Here is an 18,158-nt window from a genome sequence, read left to right as displayed (position 1 = left end):
TATGCTTATTTGCTTTCTTCTGGGAGTTTGATGATTAGATCAATACAACTCTGAAGTCTGTACAGTAACTCTGGAGCAACAGCCAGCGGCCTGTTAGCTTAGCTGGACATAGGGGAAATAGCTGGTCTTGTGTTTACAAAATACCCCTAGAAAGCTCACTAATTAAAACCAATCACCATCTTTCAGGGCTGAAAAGTGAAGACAATGCTGAAGTGCCAACAAGTTGCAGTTCCTTGAACAGCCACATGAGCAGAAATAACATGTTTACAGCCCGGTACGAAAAACAGTTGCGGTCTCTCTTGCTAATTTTCCCATGGATGAAAACTGTACGGACGGATGAACTTTAGATTATTCACTATTTGAAATTATATTGAAGCTTAAGGTTGTGAGTAATAATATGAGTGGATGCTTTGAGTGACAGCTAGCTGCAAGCTGTCTAGCTCATCCAGTGCCACAGGATATGGAGCCCTGTTCATTACTATGAAAGCTGCTCAGCTGTGCATGAAGTCGAAAAAGTTTGACTTCCTGGGTATAAAATGACCTGGCTCTCCACATTGTGGGGTCTGTAGAGTGTGCCACAAGAGACTTTAAGGGCACACTCACACTAGGCAATCCGTATAGTCCAGTTTGTTTGAGTAGTGTGAGCACTCCGTAACGTGGTCAAGCACATTACACTTCCTTGGCTCTGGCATGGTTGGAAGAGGTGTGCTTCGGCAAGGTACGTGCAACGTGGACATTAAAGCATAATCATGCGTATAACAAGCTTGCATAATCAAGAAATCCGGGAAACGACACAAATGACACAACAAAAGGTCGGTATAGTTAGTCATGTTCTGTGTTGCTCTCCATTGTGATGCGACCGCGCTACGACATGATGACGTACGTACAAGAGGTAACCTTTCCTCAGGCCCGGTTGCGGCCAGAGCAATGTGAGCACGGGCCAGCGGGGTGACTGAGGAGCAGGGATAATTGTGCTAAGTCATGGTACGGAGCAACTGGGCCAAGTGTGAGTGCTCCCTTCGCGGCTTAGTCGGCTAACTCCTGGTTTAGCCCACAGCTAACTTGAATTGGGATAAAATTGTTAAACTGTGCAATTCTTCTAAAACTTTCAACTCAGAGAGTCTGAGAAAAATTTGGTAGACGTGTTGCCGAGCTGACATCATACGACGCTGAAACACGGCAGACGAAAGTGAACACTGGGTTGATGGTAAATGCATATTTGTGAAATATATTTAATGTCTTACATGCTCCGTTTCCTTTGCTCCTCTTGTCACTAAAACACCAGAAACAGATGTCAATGCGCTATTTAAATGCTCCGAGTGTTAAAATGCATCATCCATGTTGCTCCGACATGGTCAAAACCAGCAAGTGGTTAGAGTTTTATCATCAGCGTGAGGTTGCAGATGGTGGAGACTCCATCGCACATTGTTCCTACACAAGAGATATAACATGTCATTTAATGAGTTTCAGAGGTGCTGGTCGATGGATAGGTTTGCTATTTCCCTCCCTCATCCAAGTCCTTCTGCTTGGCTAGGCTAACCGGCTGCAGGCTGTAGCTCAATTTGTGTGCAGACAGAAGAGCGACTCTCAGCGGGGGAAGCGACTTGATGTATTCCCCCAAATGATGAACCTGTCCTTCAACAATTAGCGCCAGAGAGATGAAAACGTGAACTTACTGGAGCATCAACGGGGTAAGCAGAAGTCACTACATAATTCAGAGAGCCATATAAAGCAAAACACGCCACATCGTTAACGATGCAAAGTAAAAACATTGCCCCTATCTGCAGTTATGGTAAATCAATACTCAAGTAAGTGTAATAATCTAACAACAACATCAGCACGGCGTCTGTGGAGTGTGTCTGTGTGTGGGAGTGCATGCACTGGGGAACAATTTGCTACATACCTTCCTTCAGTAATTACACAGGAAGTGTCTGTTTATAATGCATTCTGGAAACAAAATATTCATAGGAAAGTAATTACTTTAACTCACGTCTTGCAGCAAAGGCCTGCAGTGTAGCAAACATCATTGTTGAGATATTTATAGACGTCCCTTTTCCCCCCCTTTTTTTTTGTTATTTCTGGTAACGTATAATATGATTAGAGAGAATTAAAAAGTACCCCATTGTGCGCAGGTTTTTATAATTTTTTTTCTTCTGATTTTCATTGGGATTCAACATCAAGAGAGATATTTTCGTCTCTGACCCATTATAGCAAATTAGAGTCTGTGAAAAAGCGGCCTTTTTTTTTTTGTTGGTTTTTTTCACATTTCGAAATTACTTTAAGGGCAACATTTTTTTTTTTTTAAATGCAATTTCGTATGTCACAATAACATGTGCATGAATACATGCATAAATAAATCCAGTAGCTCTCGGGTATGGGTGGTGGGGGGAAAAGAAAATGTCACACGCCACGTGAAACCCCTGACATAAAAAGCTCACACACACTTCAGCGGCGTTTAGAGGAGAAAAAAAGAAACAGATTTCTCCTTTTTTCCGGATGACATGCCTTGTTGGTCAGGTTGAGTGTTTTATCCCCAGAAGAGGTTAAGAACTGTCTGGTGTTACACGGGCTCCTGAGTGCTTGCGAAGCACACATGATGCATGTCTACCAATATAGCCTCCCTATAGTATTCCAGTGTATCCTCTCGCTCTGTCTCTCTCTCTCTCTCTCTCTCTCTCTCTCTCTCTCTCTCTCTCTCTCTCTCTGGATTATTAATTTTTAGATCTTTGTGTGCAGAAAGAAACAATATTCCCAAGTCAAAGGATCTGCCGCATGGCTTCTAATGATACTTGGAGAGGAGAGAGGGAGTCTAAATATAGACCGAAACAAAAGCAAAGTGTGTTCAGTACAGTATGAGAAAGCCCTCTGAGAGCAGTAGTGAGCTCATAATTCACCAACATAGTTTCATGTAATAACAGTCAAATACTGAATCTTTAAACAAAGAGCAGAATTTTAATCAAAAGGCTTCTGGTTTTTCTTTTTCAGTCGAACTGGATCACTGTGATCTCCTTCCTCATACTTTCCTGAACACTTTGGAAATTCTTGGTCCAAGCTTAGCGGGGTTCCGAAGAGCCCATTCTCACTAGAGTGGAGCGTAAATAGGCCACAGAATCTATACTTGGCGTTTGATTCGCGCGGCCGTACGTCAAACACATCAGCTTGTTTTAAGCACATGTGTTGTTTTTCCGCCGCAGCCTTTAAAGTGTGAAGAATTTTTTTTTAAAAAAAGGCCTTTTCCGCATTTTCCATGGTTGCTCAATCAGCGGAGATGCAGCCCACAGACTCTGACACCTCTGCTTCACAGTGGAGTTTATGTTGTGTCAGGTTCCCCACAGACTCCGCAGTCTGTCTGTGGGCCAGGGGAGCTGGGGGAATCCCTGGAGAAACACACAGCTGGGAGGTTATTGAATTTGAAGGGAAAAGACAGCACAGGGAAAAGGGGGGATGGAGCAGGAGACACAGTGGATCTCCAGAAGACGACTGCGAAGGGAGTTGTCGGTGCACTGCTCAGGGAGGATGTGGTGTTTTCCAAACAGAAATCAAGGTTTTTCTTTTGAAACCTTTGCATTGTTTCGGGGGAATTTGTGTTGTTTAACAAAAAAAAAACAAAAAACCTCCTCCTGTGAATATGTATTTTCTTTACGCTGCGAGGGGCCGAAGGCGTCGTTTTTTTACAAAAAAACTCTACCTTTGCTAATTCACAGTGACCCAACTCCATCACATTGCATTCACGCCAAGATCACAGAATGCTCAAAAATGTATTTGCATTTTTCGCATTTCTCTTTCATCTTCAGTGCATATTAATGTATTCTTTTCTGCTGCACACACTCTTCGCTCACTCCACAGCCCCCCTCACACTCCATACGAGCGTTACCCTTTTTAAACACAGCAAGAGAAAGGCAATTTCAAGTTCTCTCTGTGCATCCATTATATGTTTGCTCAGTGCAAACACGAGCCGAGGAGCAGCAAAAAGCTGCAAAATACAGATATTAATAATCTGCCTCAAAATTAGTCACCTCAAGGTGCTCCAGAATGTACGGCTTGATATCTTTGCTTCAGGTTACAGTCTTCAGAAAACACTCAGACATGACCATAGTTGCCTTTCACTATCACTGGGCCTTTAACGTTGCGTCCAAGGAGTCTCGTGGGGGGCCGAGTTCCCTGGAGACCAGAGTACAAGACAACCATGATTGCATTCATGAAAATGACTCTGCACAGCGTCCCCCTAAGACATCCCAAATACAATCTCTCTGCCCGAACATTTTTATCTAAACACACAATTCAAATCCGCTGTCATGCTTCGTGGCTGATGCATTTGTTGTTACGTGAGTCCCTCGAGGTCGCTGTTTCGTAACGTGGGCCGGACTCGCGCTGCAGCGTGGACATCTGTGACGCGTCCATAGAGTTCCACCTCACCTCAGGGCTCGAAAATAAGTTTAAAAATATCAAATGTGGTACATGCAGATGAACTGAAGGGCAGAATGAGGGAAAAGGAATAGAGCTGGATTTGGTCGACCCTTTCCAGATAAGAGCTGGTTATCATGGTATCGATGAAGCGCCTGCGCCATGCGCATTCTCAGCCAGAGTGAAGATTTGTCAGAAGTAAGTCAGATCCACTGGGCTGCTTTCACACCTGCCTTGCACGGTGGATAAACATTTAAAGGAACTGATTTATTTGTTTGATTCCCTTTCAACTATTTCTCAGATTTGCAACATATGCTAATAATAAAAGATGTCAGCTGGGTTAATGTACAATTACGCTAATGTAACATGATGGGCCATTTGATTTATTAAAAGCGGTCACCATGCTGCAGTGATTACAGCACATAATAGCGTTTGTTAGATTAATATGACTGTACTTCTGCATCCACCCCTCTAAATCAATTAGCCACTAATTTGTTATCAGGATTTCAATCTGCAAAGAGTAATAGATGAGTGAAATGCATTCCTGGGAAATGATGAGAACCGCCTAGAAGCATTATAATGCAATATAGAAGTTTGTGTTGTTCTTTTAAAGGGGCACTGTGTAGGTTTGGAGAAGACATTCAGACTCAGGATTTTAATATCTACATCATTAAGGTAGTAGAGGTAATACAAACCCCGAAATTAGAAAACTGAATAAACAAGCTGTTCTCAGAGGAAAACAAGGTCCCCAGAACACTGTTTAAAGCTAGAAAGGTGGCAGGGTCCGCCACATATAAACAAGCATGAAGCTGTGTTATCCTTTAAGGTCAGTTTATTTATTCAGCCTGTTTAGGCAGAAAGCAATCAATCAATGAAGATCTTTCTCTTACAATTAAGATGTCTTCCCCAGTAATTCAATCACTTCTCATGATTACAGATCTTTCAAAGTTTAGGGAATATTGCAACATCTCCAAATTCTTCAAATTTATATAAAAGCTTTAAATCAGGGCTGCCAACAGTGAGGGAAATCGTCATATGAATAGCTGTTAATGCAGATTTACTATTTGTTAGGTGAAAATGTCTTTTAAATATGTAGGATCTCTAATTGTTTTGTTGGAGAGGGACGCAGGAAGTTAGTCACTTCAGGGCACCGCTGTGGTAGCCCTGAGAGGCAAGTAAAAACAAATGTAAGCTATACTGAAAATTATCCTGCCAAAACTTTTTTTCCTACGTATTTCTCAGGTCACAAACACAGGAGTGAAAACAGTTGAGATAAGATTTCAAAGTAAATGCATCATCAGAATGTCTTTTCTCACTTTCTCACTGCTTACTTCTGGCCCATGTTCCATCATTAAGTCTCAGTGTTGGCCCTCCGAGGGAGAAGGTCTGGGCACCCCTGCTTTAAGTGACAAGCCGCCAGCTACAACAATATACCGTAACTGTGCACATAGAGTCGAACCACAATCTAATTTAGAAATGGTGTTTCCTGTCCCCCGATTAAAGAGTGGAAAACAAAAAAAAGTGACAAAATACAGTGTGAACACAATTATTGTTCCAGACTTTTTTCATTTTGTTTTATAAAATTTCACGCAATAACTTATTTGAAACATCATCATGTTAAACTTGTTAACTCATTTCTCATTTAGTTAGTTGTGGTGCTCTGCAGGATGAAATCACAACAAAGAATGAACGTGGTATATGTCTCTAATAGCAGAATTACTCCTTACAGCGGGCGTAAAATCGAAGTCACAGAAGAAGCAAACAGTGAAATAATATACCTCTCAGTCATTGTATGACAGTCATTGAAGTGCAAGTACAGCACATGTTGATCTTGCTATAATTGAAGAAAATACTCCTCTGCCACACTGTGTACCTGGATGAATGCGTGAAAAAAATTACATTTAATGACAATACATAAAGACCCAAATTGAGAATATCACATACCGAGATACAACCAACAACTGGAAAATAAAAAAGGGAAAAATATAACAAAAAACAAACACAAAATGACATTTTTTTCAATCATTATTTCGTATTAAAGAGATCTAAATTTTTCTAGAGCTTAACACTGTTCTCACTCTCTCTCCCGCTGTCTCTTTAGAAAGCTTTTCAAAACAGACCCCGGTTATTTTTATATTTTTTTTTATCAAACAGAACCTCTTACCTTTTAGAGGACCCAGAAAAAAGGTCAGTCCATTCTCTTGTCTTGCAATTTGGTGTCTCAGATATGATAATCTGTTTCATTACGGAGTTTTGCCTCCCACAAAAAAACAAAACAAGAAATGTCATCTGGGCTGAAGCAGCGGATGGTGCAGAGGATATACATATGCCAGTACTCCATCTGTAATTAAGCTGCAACACTTCACCACCATATAATACAGTGAGGTACAGTTGCCCAATATGCACATACTCAGATTTCAGTCTGATCTTCAGTGTCACCACAAGCCTCCTTTCAAAATCACATCAAGTTCTATATGTAAAATGGCAGCCACTATACTAATTTGCAACAAAGCCCTTCTGCATATCCTCCAAAGGTTAATAATAATGATGATGACTGTGGGCCGATGTCCACGAGGTACAAAAGGAACATTTCTGTTACTGATTAGGTGAGTCACCGTCACAATGAAACGCTGCTACAGTAGTGTTAAGGTAAGAAGATTGTTTCCACGGTTAACATGGAGGAACATACCCCTCACGCGCAGCACACAAGGAGGTATCTCGTATGCTCTTTGAAATCTGATGGCGGAGCCACCAAATGTAGTACATCAAGGGAGCGGCCATATGTTGTCTCTTTAGCCTTCATTTATATTCCATTTTGTCTCTGTGGGGGTCTACGGTTGAACCACGTTCACTTGATGTGTCTGCGGGGTCGCAACACATTTACATTTACTATGGATTTGAAAATGAGATTCGAGAACAAAAAAACACCAAGTTGTTAAAAATAGATGGCTGCAATTGAGACGACCTGAGTTATTTGATCGATCAGTTTGCGTATGGCATCGTGGGTGAAAGCGTATGTATTTTCTTTTCAGAAGATGGCCTTGCACTGAACAGGATGAACGTGGTGCACATTGATGTAGGAGATGTTTCCTTTCATGGATTAACCTCTTTGACAGTCCAATCTGGTTTGGGTTTTTTGTCTGATATCATCAGTCACGTTATCATCACCATTATTACTATCTCTCGGCATTCCTTTCTCTTCCAATGAGTGTGGGCTCGTTGCTGATAAGAAAAAACCATCATCACTCACATAAAAAACAGCTCCTATATATATATATATGCAACAGAATAAACCCAGCGAAATCACATACAGAGCTGCATTACAGTCTTAAAACCATGTTTGATATGATCTTGTTCATAATACTATCTCAGGTACATTTATCAGGAGTAACTGGTCGCATGTCCAGTTTGTGCTCAATTGCAACAAACATTTTTAGGTTCTTGCTTGTTGAATGTTGGCAATTTATTCGATATATGTCTCTATTTGGTCCTTCTCCCCATTTTCAAACTAGCAATGAAAGAACGGGAGAAGCATGGGGGGGGCTATTTTCGGTCTAAAGTGCCTTTGTTAAAGAATAAGATCATCTTGTTCTGTTAAAAACACTCATTTTGCAAAATCCAGTCGAACATCTATAGGAGAGTGACTAACAGCCTGTCTGAGCATGTTAATAGAGCAGATGGCACCTATCATTAACAGGATGACTAATGGCTAAACCACAAACCATACATTCAACCCCAGTTTAGCGAGGCCCTGCATAACGTCTCACTCTTTACTTATGTGGTTGCCATATTGACCAGCCACAACCCAATATATGATTGATTTATTTCACACGTAATGATACATGGCTAGACAACTGTACACATTATATCAAACTAACAAAAATAAAGAAATACATAGTTGAAACGCAAGAAGCGTAAATGGCATTTAACATATGAAAGTTACACTGTAAAAATGTGGATCTTACAATTGTCATACAACCAGACATTATTATTATTAATATACTGTACATTTCCATTCATTCCAATCATCCTAAGATGGATGTTTAATCCCTTCTTGAATGCTGTTGCAGTTAGATGTCTAATCATCCTTACGACAGCATTTTATGGCATGATTATGGTAACCATGAGCACGGAGGTCATATCAAATTCCTGTCTAAAAGCAAATATCTGGCTACTGATCTGATTCAAATAACACATTGTCAACACTTTATTTTACCCATACAGGTCTTTGCATCGGATCACCTTTCCGTGTTTGTGGAACATTGTTTTTACCATTATTTGATGCTGGCATTTAAGTATCAGAATTGTCGATTCAAATACCAAGTCGCTGGCTTTTACAAAATACATAATACACTCTCAGAACACAAAAAGTTTGTCATGATTATTACTGAAGCAACAGAAATAAAGTTTGTCAAAACAGAGATCTGCATTTACTGTTCTACAACCTAAATGGACTTTATGTCACAAAGCCAATTCAAAGATCACAATGAGTGTTGCAATTGAGCCCTTATGTTTCTGAGAAGTAGCCAAACTTAAAACATGTATCATAACCAACCTCCACGATCGCCGCCCCTGATTATTCACAAAGAAACAAACCATACCAGCTTATACATCCACCCCAAAATATCTCTGCATCGGAGTCTGCAATGATACATATTTAAATGAAAATATATTTATATAATTTGTGGATTTTTCACAGTAGTTTGTACTGCACTGTACCTTTTTGTCCATCTATTTATGCCTACATAATTGTCACCTTGAGGGAGTCTGTCGAGTCACTCGAGAAAGAGTGTGGCTTGTGATTTGTGTGGAAGTCAAAAATGTCTCTTGGATTTTTGTTATGTAATATCTCCGATCTTCAGTGTGGTGAGAGCTATGCATGTCTTTCATCTCTGCTGGCCAACAACGATTTGGGGACTGATTACTCTGAAAGGCTAGTTTTTCCCTATGAGAACACAGCTTGTAGAAACTGCAAAAAACATTTGCTTTGGCACAGATTTACATTGTAGCAATGTCCATTCCTTGATCTCCATGGCCATGATCGTTACTACAAACACAAGTGGCCCATTGTGGTAATCCTTGGCTCAGTACACTGTCACGGATAAGTCTATGTGTTTGTGTATTGCCGTGTCAGTCTATCCTCTCTCCTGGTGTAATGTCAATGCACTCTAGTGTCTAATCATTCCGCGCATAAATCCAACATCAATCCCCTCTCTGTCTCCGACTCGTGCTCACTCTCCCTCTATACTCTCGCTTTTTGTTTTTTAGATCTGAGTCTCTTGGACGTTTTCCTTTGAGCTCCCCTTGAAGAGAAGAGGCTCCATTTGGGGATTCTGGTTTTGGCCCATGAAACCCTTGATCGATCCATGTAAGCCCATAGTAGGCATGGGGAGGGACATCGGCAGTGGTGGGGACATACTGGGGTTGGTGTTGGTGCCATTGCCTGATGAGGAGAGCAAATTAGATGTAGAGATGGGGACCGAGGTACAGGAGATGGGGATATCCATGCCTTGCTGGTTCTTGTTATTGAGCATCCCTCCTGGTCCCATTCCCTCGGGGCCAATACTAAGACCCATCACATTGTTGTTGAAATGATGGGTCTTGTAGTAATGGTTGAGAGTATCTGTACGCCCAATGTTGGGAAGGTTGACTATTTCCGGGTGATGTATCCTTAGGGTTCCTTCTCCGCCAGTGCCAGAATTCATCGTCGAACCACCTGAGATGCCGCTCCCGGCCCCGGCTCCAATCTCATCTTCCACATTGACAATTTCGATGGCTCTGGCAGGGCCATGGTGCTTATGTAGCTGGTGCTGCTTCCGGAGCTTGTAGAAGACCACCAGCATTACAGCTGCCATAAAAGTAATGGCCACGAAGCAACCAATGATGATTTTAGTGGTTTTCATTACATCATCCAGGCCTGGAATGTTAGTTACATCCATAATGGACACAGTCACTGGGTTTTCAGTAGCTCTATTGGCTCGTGGAGACAGTGAGGAAAGAGAGGAGAGAGAAGGCGATATAGTGATGCCAGGTCGGCCCTCCAACACCCCTCTTTGGACAGTAGGATTAGGAAAATCTATGAAGGTCTCGTTAATGTACTGTCTCGCTGAGTTCTCCTCATCTCCTCTTACTGTCTCCACTGTTTCCACAGTGACAGTGGTGAAATAGCTGTAGCTGTTGCTGGGGTCTGAAGCAGACACATTGAGCACGGCCGTTGCAGTTGTGTTTCCAGCAGAGTTGGTTACCATGCAAGTGTACTGCCCTGTGTCTTGCACGGTCACATTTGTGAAGTTCAGCGTTCCGTCGTGAAGCACTGAGATCCTAACTCGGTATGATCCGTGGGTCATCAGTGTGCCGTTAGGAGTGAACCAATTCACAGAGGTCATCGAGGTTCCCGTGCGACATTTCAGCTCAGCAGCCATGCCCTCAGTGACGTTGAGGTCAGTGGGTGGCTCAACAATCACTGGGGCATAGCAGGTAAAGTGGCTCTGATCTAGTTCCCCAATGTACTTTCCCTTCAGACCCGGGGGTGCATGGCAGCGAGCGCAACAGGTGGTGTTGCTGGGGACTGTTTCTTTCAGCCACCAGCTGAGCCACAGAACATCACAGTTGCACACCCAAGGGTTGTGGTTGAGATGTACCCTCTCCAACTGGTGCAACGGGGTGAAGAGGTCATGGGGCAAAGAATGCAGGGAGTTGTGGGAAAGGTTGAGCTCCTCCAAGTTTTTGAGGTCATCAAAGGCGTTGCGTTCAATAACTGACACCCTGGAGTGCATGAGCCACAGCTTGCGAAGCGACACCAGGCCCTGGAAAGATCCTGGCCTAACTATCCCCAGCTGGTTCCCTGACAACTCCAACTCCTCTAGTCGTACCAGTGGGGTGAGGTTAGGTATGTCCTTCAAGCCGCACATGCCAAGATTCAAGAAGCGCAAGTTGACCAGACCTTCGAAAGCAGCCTCTGAGATGAAATCCAGCTTCCTGAGTTCCCCTAGATCGAGACGGCGTAAAGAGGGAACCCGGTGAAAGGCAAATGCCGGCAGTGTCTCGATGGGGTTGTTTCGTAGCCATAGTTCCCTTAGCTTGCTGAGGTACTCGAAGGCTTGTGACGGCACCACTGTGAGACGGTTGTCGAAAAGCTCCAGTGTGTTGAGGTTGGGAAGGCCATTGAAAGCTCCCACCTCGATTTGCCGGATGTGGTTCTTGGAGAGCTGGAGGATTTCCAAATGCCGCAGGTGCTTGAAAGTGTCAGACTTGATCACCTGGTGTGGAAACAAAAAAATGGAGGCATGTTGTAGCAACATCAGAGTTACTGCTTTCAAAATATATGAATTCAGAGCATGTGTCGGTCTGTTTGCAGATATTTACCTGAATTGTGTTCTCTTGTAGATTGAGGTATCTTGTGTTCTCTGAAATACTGTCTGGGACTTGATCTAAGCTCTTCCTTGTACAGATGACGCGACTCGCCTGATTGGAGCAGGTACAGAGGGTGGGGCAGGGTGGTGCTGCCTCTGTCAGCTGAGGTCCATGGTTGTGAAACCACAACAAGAGCTGGACCAACCAGAGGAGGGGGGAAGGGGTACAGGGGCTGGTCACCATGACAAGACGCATGGCAACTGAGTCATGACCCACCCCTACTGATATGATGTTGATAAGTCACCTCCAAACAAGAGGATCTAAGTGCTTATCTTGATGTTCATTCTGAATGCTCTTATTCTGCTTTTTCTCTTTCTAGCACTTTAAAAATTGAGGGGATAAAGTGTGATGTTGTGTTAAAGGCTCTATTTATCATTGATAGGTTCTTATTTTACTTTGCTCATGCTTCTTTGACTATCAAACACCTTACTCTGTCATTTTAAGGAACCATGTAATCTTTGTTCCCATGACAATTATTAGACTATCAAGTTCGGGGGAGGATTTGCTCTTGAAAGTGTTGTCTCTGTGGAGGCTTCTCACTGTAGAGGGAAGAGAGAAAAGCAGAGAGAGAGAGAGAGAGAAAGGAAGGAGGTCAAGTAAGTGCACAGTGCAGTAGCTTTAAGATATTAGCCTAGCACATATACATGCATGTTTTCCAAGGACTGAATGTGTTAAATCTCAAACTATTACGGCGTCCCGTCACCACAGTCTATGACAAGCTTGGTCAGGCTTTCTTTTTTCTAAGGAGGTGGCTCTCAAATTGTGGCCTGTAGTCTTACTGGTGAGTCAGCTGCCATTTTCTTCATAGGTTGAACTTAACATGTGGGTCATGGTCTGAAATGGCCACAAACGTCTAAAACCTCAAGCTGGGTCACAAGGGCTGCAGCAGAGCCATTAGGACGACAGTGTCATCATCTACTTTATGATACTGGTATGCTTCTGGTCACACAGTCTACATACTGGCTGGAGTGGACTATCACTTTAAAAAGGAATGCAAGGTTGTTCCACGGCTCTTTTATCGCCACAACAGAGGAACGACTGACGAAGTTTGTTCTGGCACCTAGTGTAATGGATTGGTAGATTGAGATGTAACTAGTGTACTGGAGGCACTGTTTTTATCTTATGTATTGGGGTGTTTGTTTTGTGTTGTCCACAGTTGTGTCTCCTGGGCTCAGTTGTGTTTGTGGACTTGGCCCTTTTTTAACTATTTTCAGTTTGCAAACAGCAGGGACAGTGAATATGTCAGGTATTATAACTAATGTACCATTCTGTTGTCCTGTCAAGACTATAACTTTAAAAAAAAAAGAATGCAGTGTTTTGTCGAACGCGATTACAACTCGCCCCGGGACTCATCAAGACCTCAGGTTAATGCAGAGATTCATGCAATCCATCATGAAGCAGCAGCAGTAATTTAGCAATTAAGATATGAAGGAATGATTATTGACTCCTGAAATTTTACTGCAATGCACATGCTGTGCACAATAAGCAACGCACAACCAGACAAGATCCCCAACCATTAGAGTTAATGAGCCAAATATGGAAATGCCAACAAGCAAAAAAAAGGAATGGGGCAAAATACTTTTCTGTCTTTTGTGATGGATAAATGTGTGATTGTGTGTCTTTGGTCAAGAGAGCGTCACAATCTCCTTAGAGCAGAAATGGCTGTAAGCATCGGCACTAAATTTAGAAAAAGGCTGGGCTGCTTCTCCTACAATGATCAGACCAAATAGAAAGTGTTCATTGTTTTCTCAAGCATGTTATGTACGACACTATCTCTCTAGAAGTCACAAGCCTCGGTTGTCTGTCGAAAACAAATGAGATCTTTATTTGTCACATAAGTGACCGCAGTGTTATCACTGCCGACATTTATTAGAAAATGATTTTTGGACAACATGTTCCAAATGTGTGTATTGTTCTAATAAATAGGTTATTTTTGAAAAGGCTCCATGGCAGTCCTTAGCATCTCCTCTCCTATGCAGCGACGATGCATGCGCTCCTAGAAACACGGTTGCTGTGGCAACCTGCTCACTCACCATCTTGTGTTTTTACTGTCCAGTGCCCTATTCCACATTACTGTGTTTAGCTGAGCTTGATGAACATTTGCTGTTCAGATCTGCTCAGCAGCACCGTTATGGTCTAAATCAACATATATTTGACTAAAAGCTCAGTGTTTTCTGGTGTTACAGCAGCTATAAAATCAACTGTCTGTTCCTCAGCAGATGCCTTCATGCACTAAATGTTGAAAAACTAGTTTTATATATTAGAATACATGTTCAGGGTAGCCTGAGAAAGAACATAGTTGAACCTTGGCCTTCAACCCCTTGACAGAGGGAACACATTTGCCATGAATCTTCACATCTACAAGGTCTGAGGATTAGGTCAACAACAGTCTATATTAATAACATAGCTCTGAGAACTCTTAAAGCAGCTATTAAGAACACTCATAAGGGAGTGCAATGCTAAAAATAGACGTTTTCAGATGCACATCCCACAGATTCTCTCCCTCACTAAAACACACACACACATATACACAGATGATCACACATCCATACCCACAACCTTCCCATATGTAGCTGCCTCGGGGGAATCACAACACGTTCACTTCTAATAACAGAAAGTCGATAACTTAAATGTTGCAGCGCTCATCATTATGCTGTATTTTTTACACCGAGGAGTCTCTGTCTCATCCACATCCAGCAGGTGATTATGCATTTCAATAATTTGACTGAGGTGGGGAAATTTCAGTGTATGTCCCAGACGTCAGAGCTGTGTCTGATCCAGGACGGTGGTTTGATAGTTACAGTGATTAGCTCAACAGAAAATGATTCATTGGAAGCATCAAAACGTATATCATTGATACACAGCAGGTCAAATAACTGATGTCTGAAAACAGAATTACTATTTCACACGCTGGAATTATTTTAGATACTGTTAAAGGAGCACTATGTAGTTTCGGAGAAGACATTTTGATCAGAAGAGAAAGATCTTCATTTCCTAAACAAACAGAATTAACAAACTGACCCTAAAGGAGAACACAGTTTCATGCTGTTTTACATTGTTTATATATGTGGTGGACCCTGCCACCTTTCTAGCTTTCGATGGTGTTCTGGGATCTTATTTTCCTCTGACAGCAGCTTGTTTATTCAGTAATATTTATGAGTTTGTATCATTCCCTCATTAATATTGTAAGTATTACAATTCTGAGATTGAATTACTTCTCATAAACGACATAGTGCCCCTTTAAGGACGGTGCTTTGTCTTTTTTTCCCTCAGGATGGAGTCGTCTTGACAACATTAGCCATGTCACTCCATAATTTCTCCCGCCGCTGCTCCAATTCCTGAAAATGTCCTAATGTAGAGGTAATGGATAAGCCTATTGTTTGAGAATGTAAATTTATGGAAAACAAGCACAAAAAAAAAAAAAAAAATCATTCTGATGTTCATCTCAGAAAAAGGGCTAAAATGCAAATCGTCACAGGAGGGACTTATTTTCAGACCAAATGGAAGCTGTCAGCAGTCAACTGATTGGTGCATTTTCCTCTCAGAACAACACTCAGGTGGCATCTTTGCATTAAGTGGCAGGAGTCACCAAAGACAATCTATGCGAGGGGTCGAATCGCATTAAGGTAGAGAGACCTTGAATCCGCCAGCAGGACTGCCTGTTGCCTTGACCTCCCCTTCTCCAACTTCTCCACCACATCAGAGCACCAGCATCCACGGATGATGCTCTTTTTTTTTCTCCTTCTTCTTTTTTTTTTTCCAGAACATTACACCTTGCCAACTCCTCCATCAGTAGCCTTGTGCACAACGTGTTTTCTTAGGCTTTGCCCCCCCACCCCTCCGCACAATTTCACTCACAGGTTATTTTCTCCATCTTGATCTTCGCCGTTTTTCCATGTCAAGAGCAGATTGCAACTATGTAGATATCGATTGTTCGATCAGGCCCGAGAAAGCGCTCGGTCGTGAAAAGACAAATTAGCTGCAAGCTGCTGACCAATTGCTACAAACTAATCACATCATCGTAAGCGCCTTGATTGTATCAATTCCCCCCCGCCACCACCTCCACCACCCCCCTTGCCTCTCCACCACCACGGAGTCATTAAGGTTTATGAAGGGGCAAAAAAAAAAAAAAAAAAAACGTGGTGTTTTGTGGGACGTTTCCTCGCGCTTGTGCGCCCACACAAGGCCCAATTAGAACCTCATGTATTTACAGATGGTCTCGATGAGCACAAAGCGACACAGGTGCAGCAGGGCCACCATCATCTGCTGTAACTATGACAACACTAGATTGATTCAGGACGTGGGAATCAGGGGCAGGATGGGGCGCATTTCACCACAAGCAGCGCTTTTTTTCTCTCTCTCTTTGGTTTTTACGCAGATATATAACATACTAAAGACACCCGCCCTCCCCCCCCCATCCCCAACTTTTAACTGATTAACACATTAAACTGGGGGGGGGGGGAGAAGCAAAAGAAAAAAAAAAAAAGAGCCACACAACCTGAGTGCTCCTCTCCCGCAGTCCGAGCGTCTAAATCTGCAACCTCTCCTGCTCATCATATAGCCCCCCGCCGGCATAATATCTCCTACAATTCAACAGAATGGCCTTATTCATCTATGCAGCTGCGCTCACTACGGCGCACCTTCTTCGGAGGGGGGGAGAGATCGCAATTGAAATTCTGAATAAGGCCTAATTCTTGCACATGCTGCATTACAAAATGGCTTGCATCCATTCTCTGTCTCTTCTCTATTCGAGAAGGGGGTAATGACAACACGACTGCACCCAAAATATAATCCATACACGGCTGAAAGGAGGAGGGATGTTATCTGGAGGAAAAAAAAAAAACTGTGGAAAAAAAAAATTAATGTGCGGACGTGTGAGGCGCACAGGGCTTACATAAGGAGCCGTGTTATTTGACTGTAACACGGGCTTCATTCCGCTGACATCGACGCTCACCGAGTCCTTTTTTTTCTCAATTATTCACTCGCATCTGTGCATCGTTTGTTTTATCATTCAATCCGAGTGATTTCCAGCATCGATGCAGATCAGGCAACAAATGCAATAATCACGCCGGCCATTTCAGCCCCCTCTTTCTACCTGTACATCCCCAATATACACGTACCTTAATGTTCCGGCGGCTGCGGCGTCGGGACGGTCGATGTTTTTCTCTCCCCTCGTCCCCCTTTTCTCCCGATCGTCCGCTTTTTTTTCCAACCTCGCTATCTACCTCTCTCCTCTCTCCTTTTTTTTCCTCCTTCTTCCTCTTCCCCTAAATTGATTCGCTTGTTTCCACGGCTGAGAGCTGGCTCTTGTTCTCGTAGGCTATTCCGCAGCGCCAACGCAACGCGGGGGGCTACAGCGATGGCAGGTTAAAGATGAACACAATCCACACTAACACGCTCACACACGCGCGCGCGCGCAAGCACACACGGATGGGGTGAAAAAAAAAACAACAAAAAAAAAACAACAATAACAACACACACACACACACACACACACACACACACAAACAAATGAGAGATCAGATTAAGGGCTCGTTGGAGAAGATGATGTTGGTATGATCACATTTAGGAACGAGGTCTGGGACGAGTGCATCCATGCGCCTTATCATCCTTGGAGAGGAACGCAGGCAGCAAAACGCGACGGCGCCCGGTGGGCAGAGCATTTTGCGTCCAGCATAAGCGGCTCTTTACGCACATTCCGTATGTCTCGGTCTGAATCCCACTAAGGCAGCGAGCGGAGGAGCAGACGGGAGGGAAAGGAGTCAGCCACTTACGGATGGATGTACCTGCGCTCCCTTAGATGATTTAAGTGTTTAATCTCTCCATCTAAAGGCTGAACGCTGTGAGATTCATGACAGACTGGTCTGTTTCAGTCTGCAGGTTTTGGGGGCTCTTATCCCCAGCGCAGCAGCAGCACAAGACCCTGTGCATGTAATGAGTGTGTGGTCGTATTCATTAATATGACTCAGCAGCACTGAATGATCAGCAGAATAAATTGAGATCAGTGTGTTTTCTGCCGTTTTCATCCCATTTCTCTGTGATTTCGAGCAGTTCTGCTGAGTTTGGCCCGGGTAACATACACACCTGTTTACTGCTGTTGCTGCAGTAAAGAAACATCTCTGCTCCACCGGGCCTGAAAGAGTTGTGCAGGCCTACTAACGTCCATATCCATAATGAATGTGCGGCGCTAGCACATGAATTTTAGTAATGGCCCGCTCAGATTAAATCTAGCTAACTAATGAGGTCTGCTTTCTGCAGTCTTTTCATATGAGTAAAGCAGCTGGTGGGTTTAAAGGCACAGTATGTAAGATTTTTAATTGAAGACGTTAAGTAATTAAAAG

General features: G+C 43.0%; 1 protein-coding gene across 1 annotated transcript; it reads right to left on the bottom strand.

Annotated features, from left to right (window-relative positions):
* Positions 1-5,950: 5,950 nt before the first annotated feature.
* lrrc4bb (leucine rich repeat containing 4Bb) lies at positions 5,951-17,703 on the bottom strand. The gene is made up of 3 exons (XM_030399932.1): positions 16,938-17,703; positions 11,770-12,356; positions 5,951-11,663 (listed from the first exon to the last, which is right to left on the bottom strand). The coding sequence occupies exons 2-3, from the start codon at positions 12,010-12,012 to the stop codon at positions 9,669-9,671; spliced, it is 2,238 nt and encodes a 745-aa protein (XP_030255792.1). The 5' UTR covers positions 12,013-12,356; positions 16,938-17,703; the 3' UTR covers positions 5,951-9,668.
* Between the last annotated feature and the right edge of the window lie 455 nt (positions 17,704-18,158).

The sequence above is a fragment of the Sparus aurata genome, chromosome 20, assembly GCF_900880675.1.
Source record: "Sparus aurata chromosome 20, fSpaAur1.1, whole genome shotgun sequence".
NCBI classification, from domain to species: domain Eukaryota; kingdom Metazoa; phylum Chordata; class Actinopteri; order Spariformes; family Sparidae; genus Sparus; species Sparus aurata.
Note: the sequence above shows the minus strand (reverse complement) of the source record. Positions and strands in the feature narration are given on the sequence as shown.

Bases quoted from the DNA above. Each gene is read 5' to 3' on its own strand.
- lrrc4bb (XM_030399932.1), bottom strand. From the start codon at position 12,012: ATGCGTCTTGTCATGGTGACCAGCCCCTGTACCCCTTCCCCCCTCCTC. The intron at 11,664-11,769 runs GTAAATATCTGC...TTTCCACACCAG, and splicing joins TACAAGAGAACACAATTCAG to GTGATCAAGTCTGACACTTT.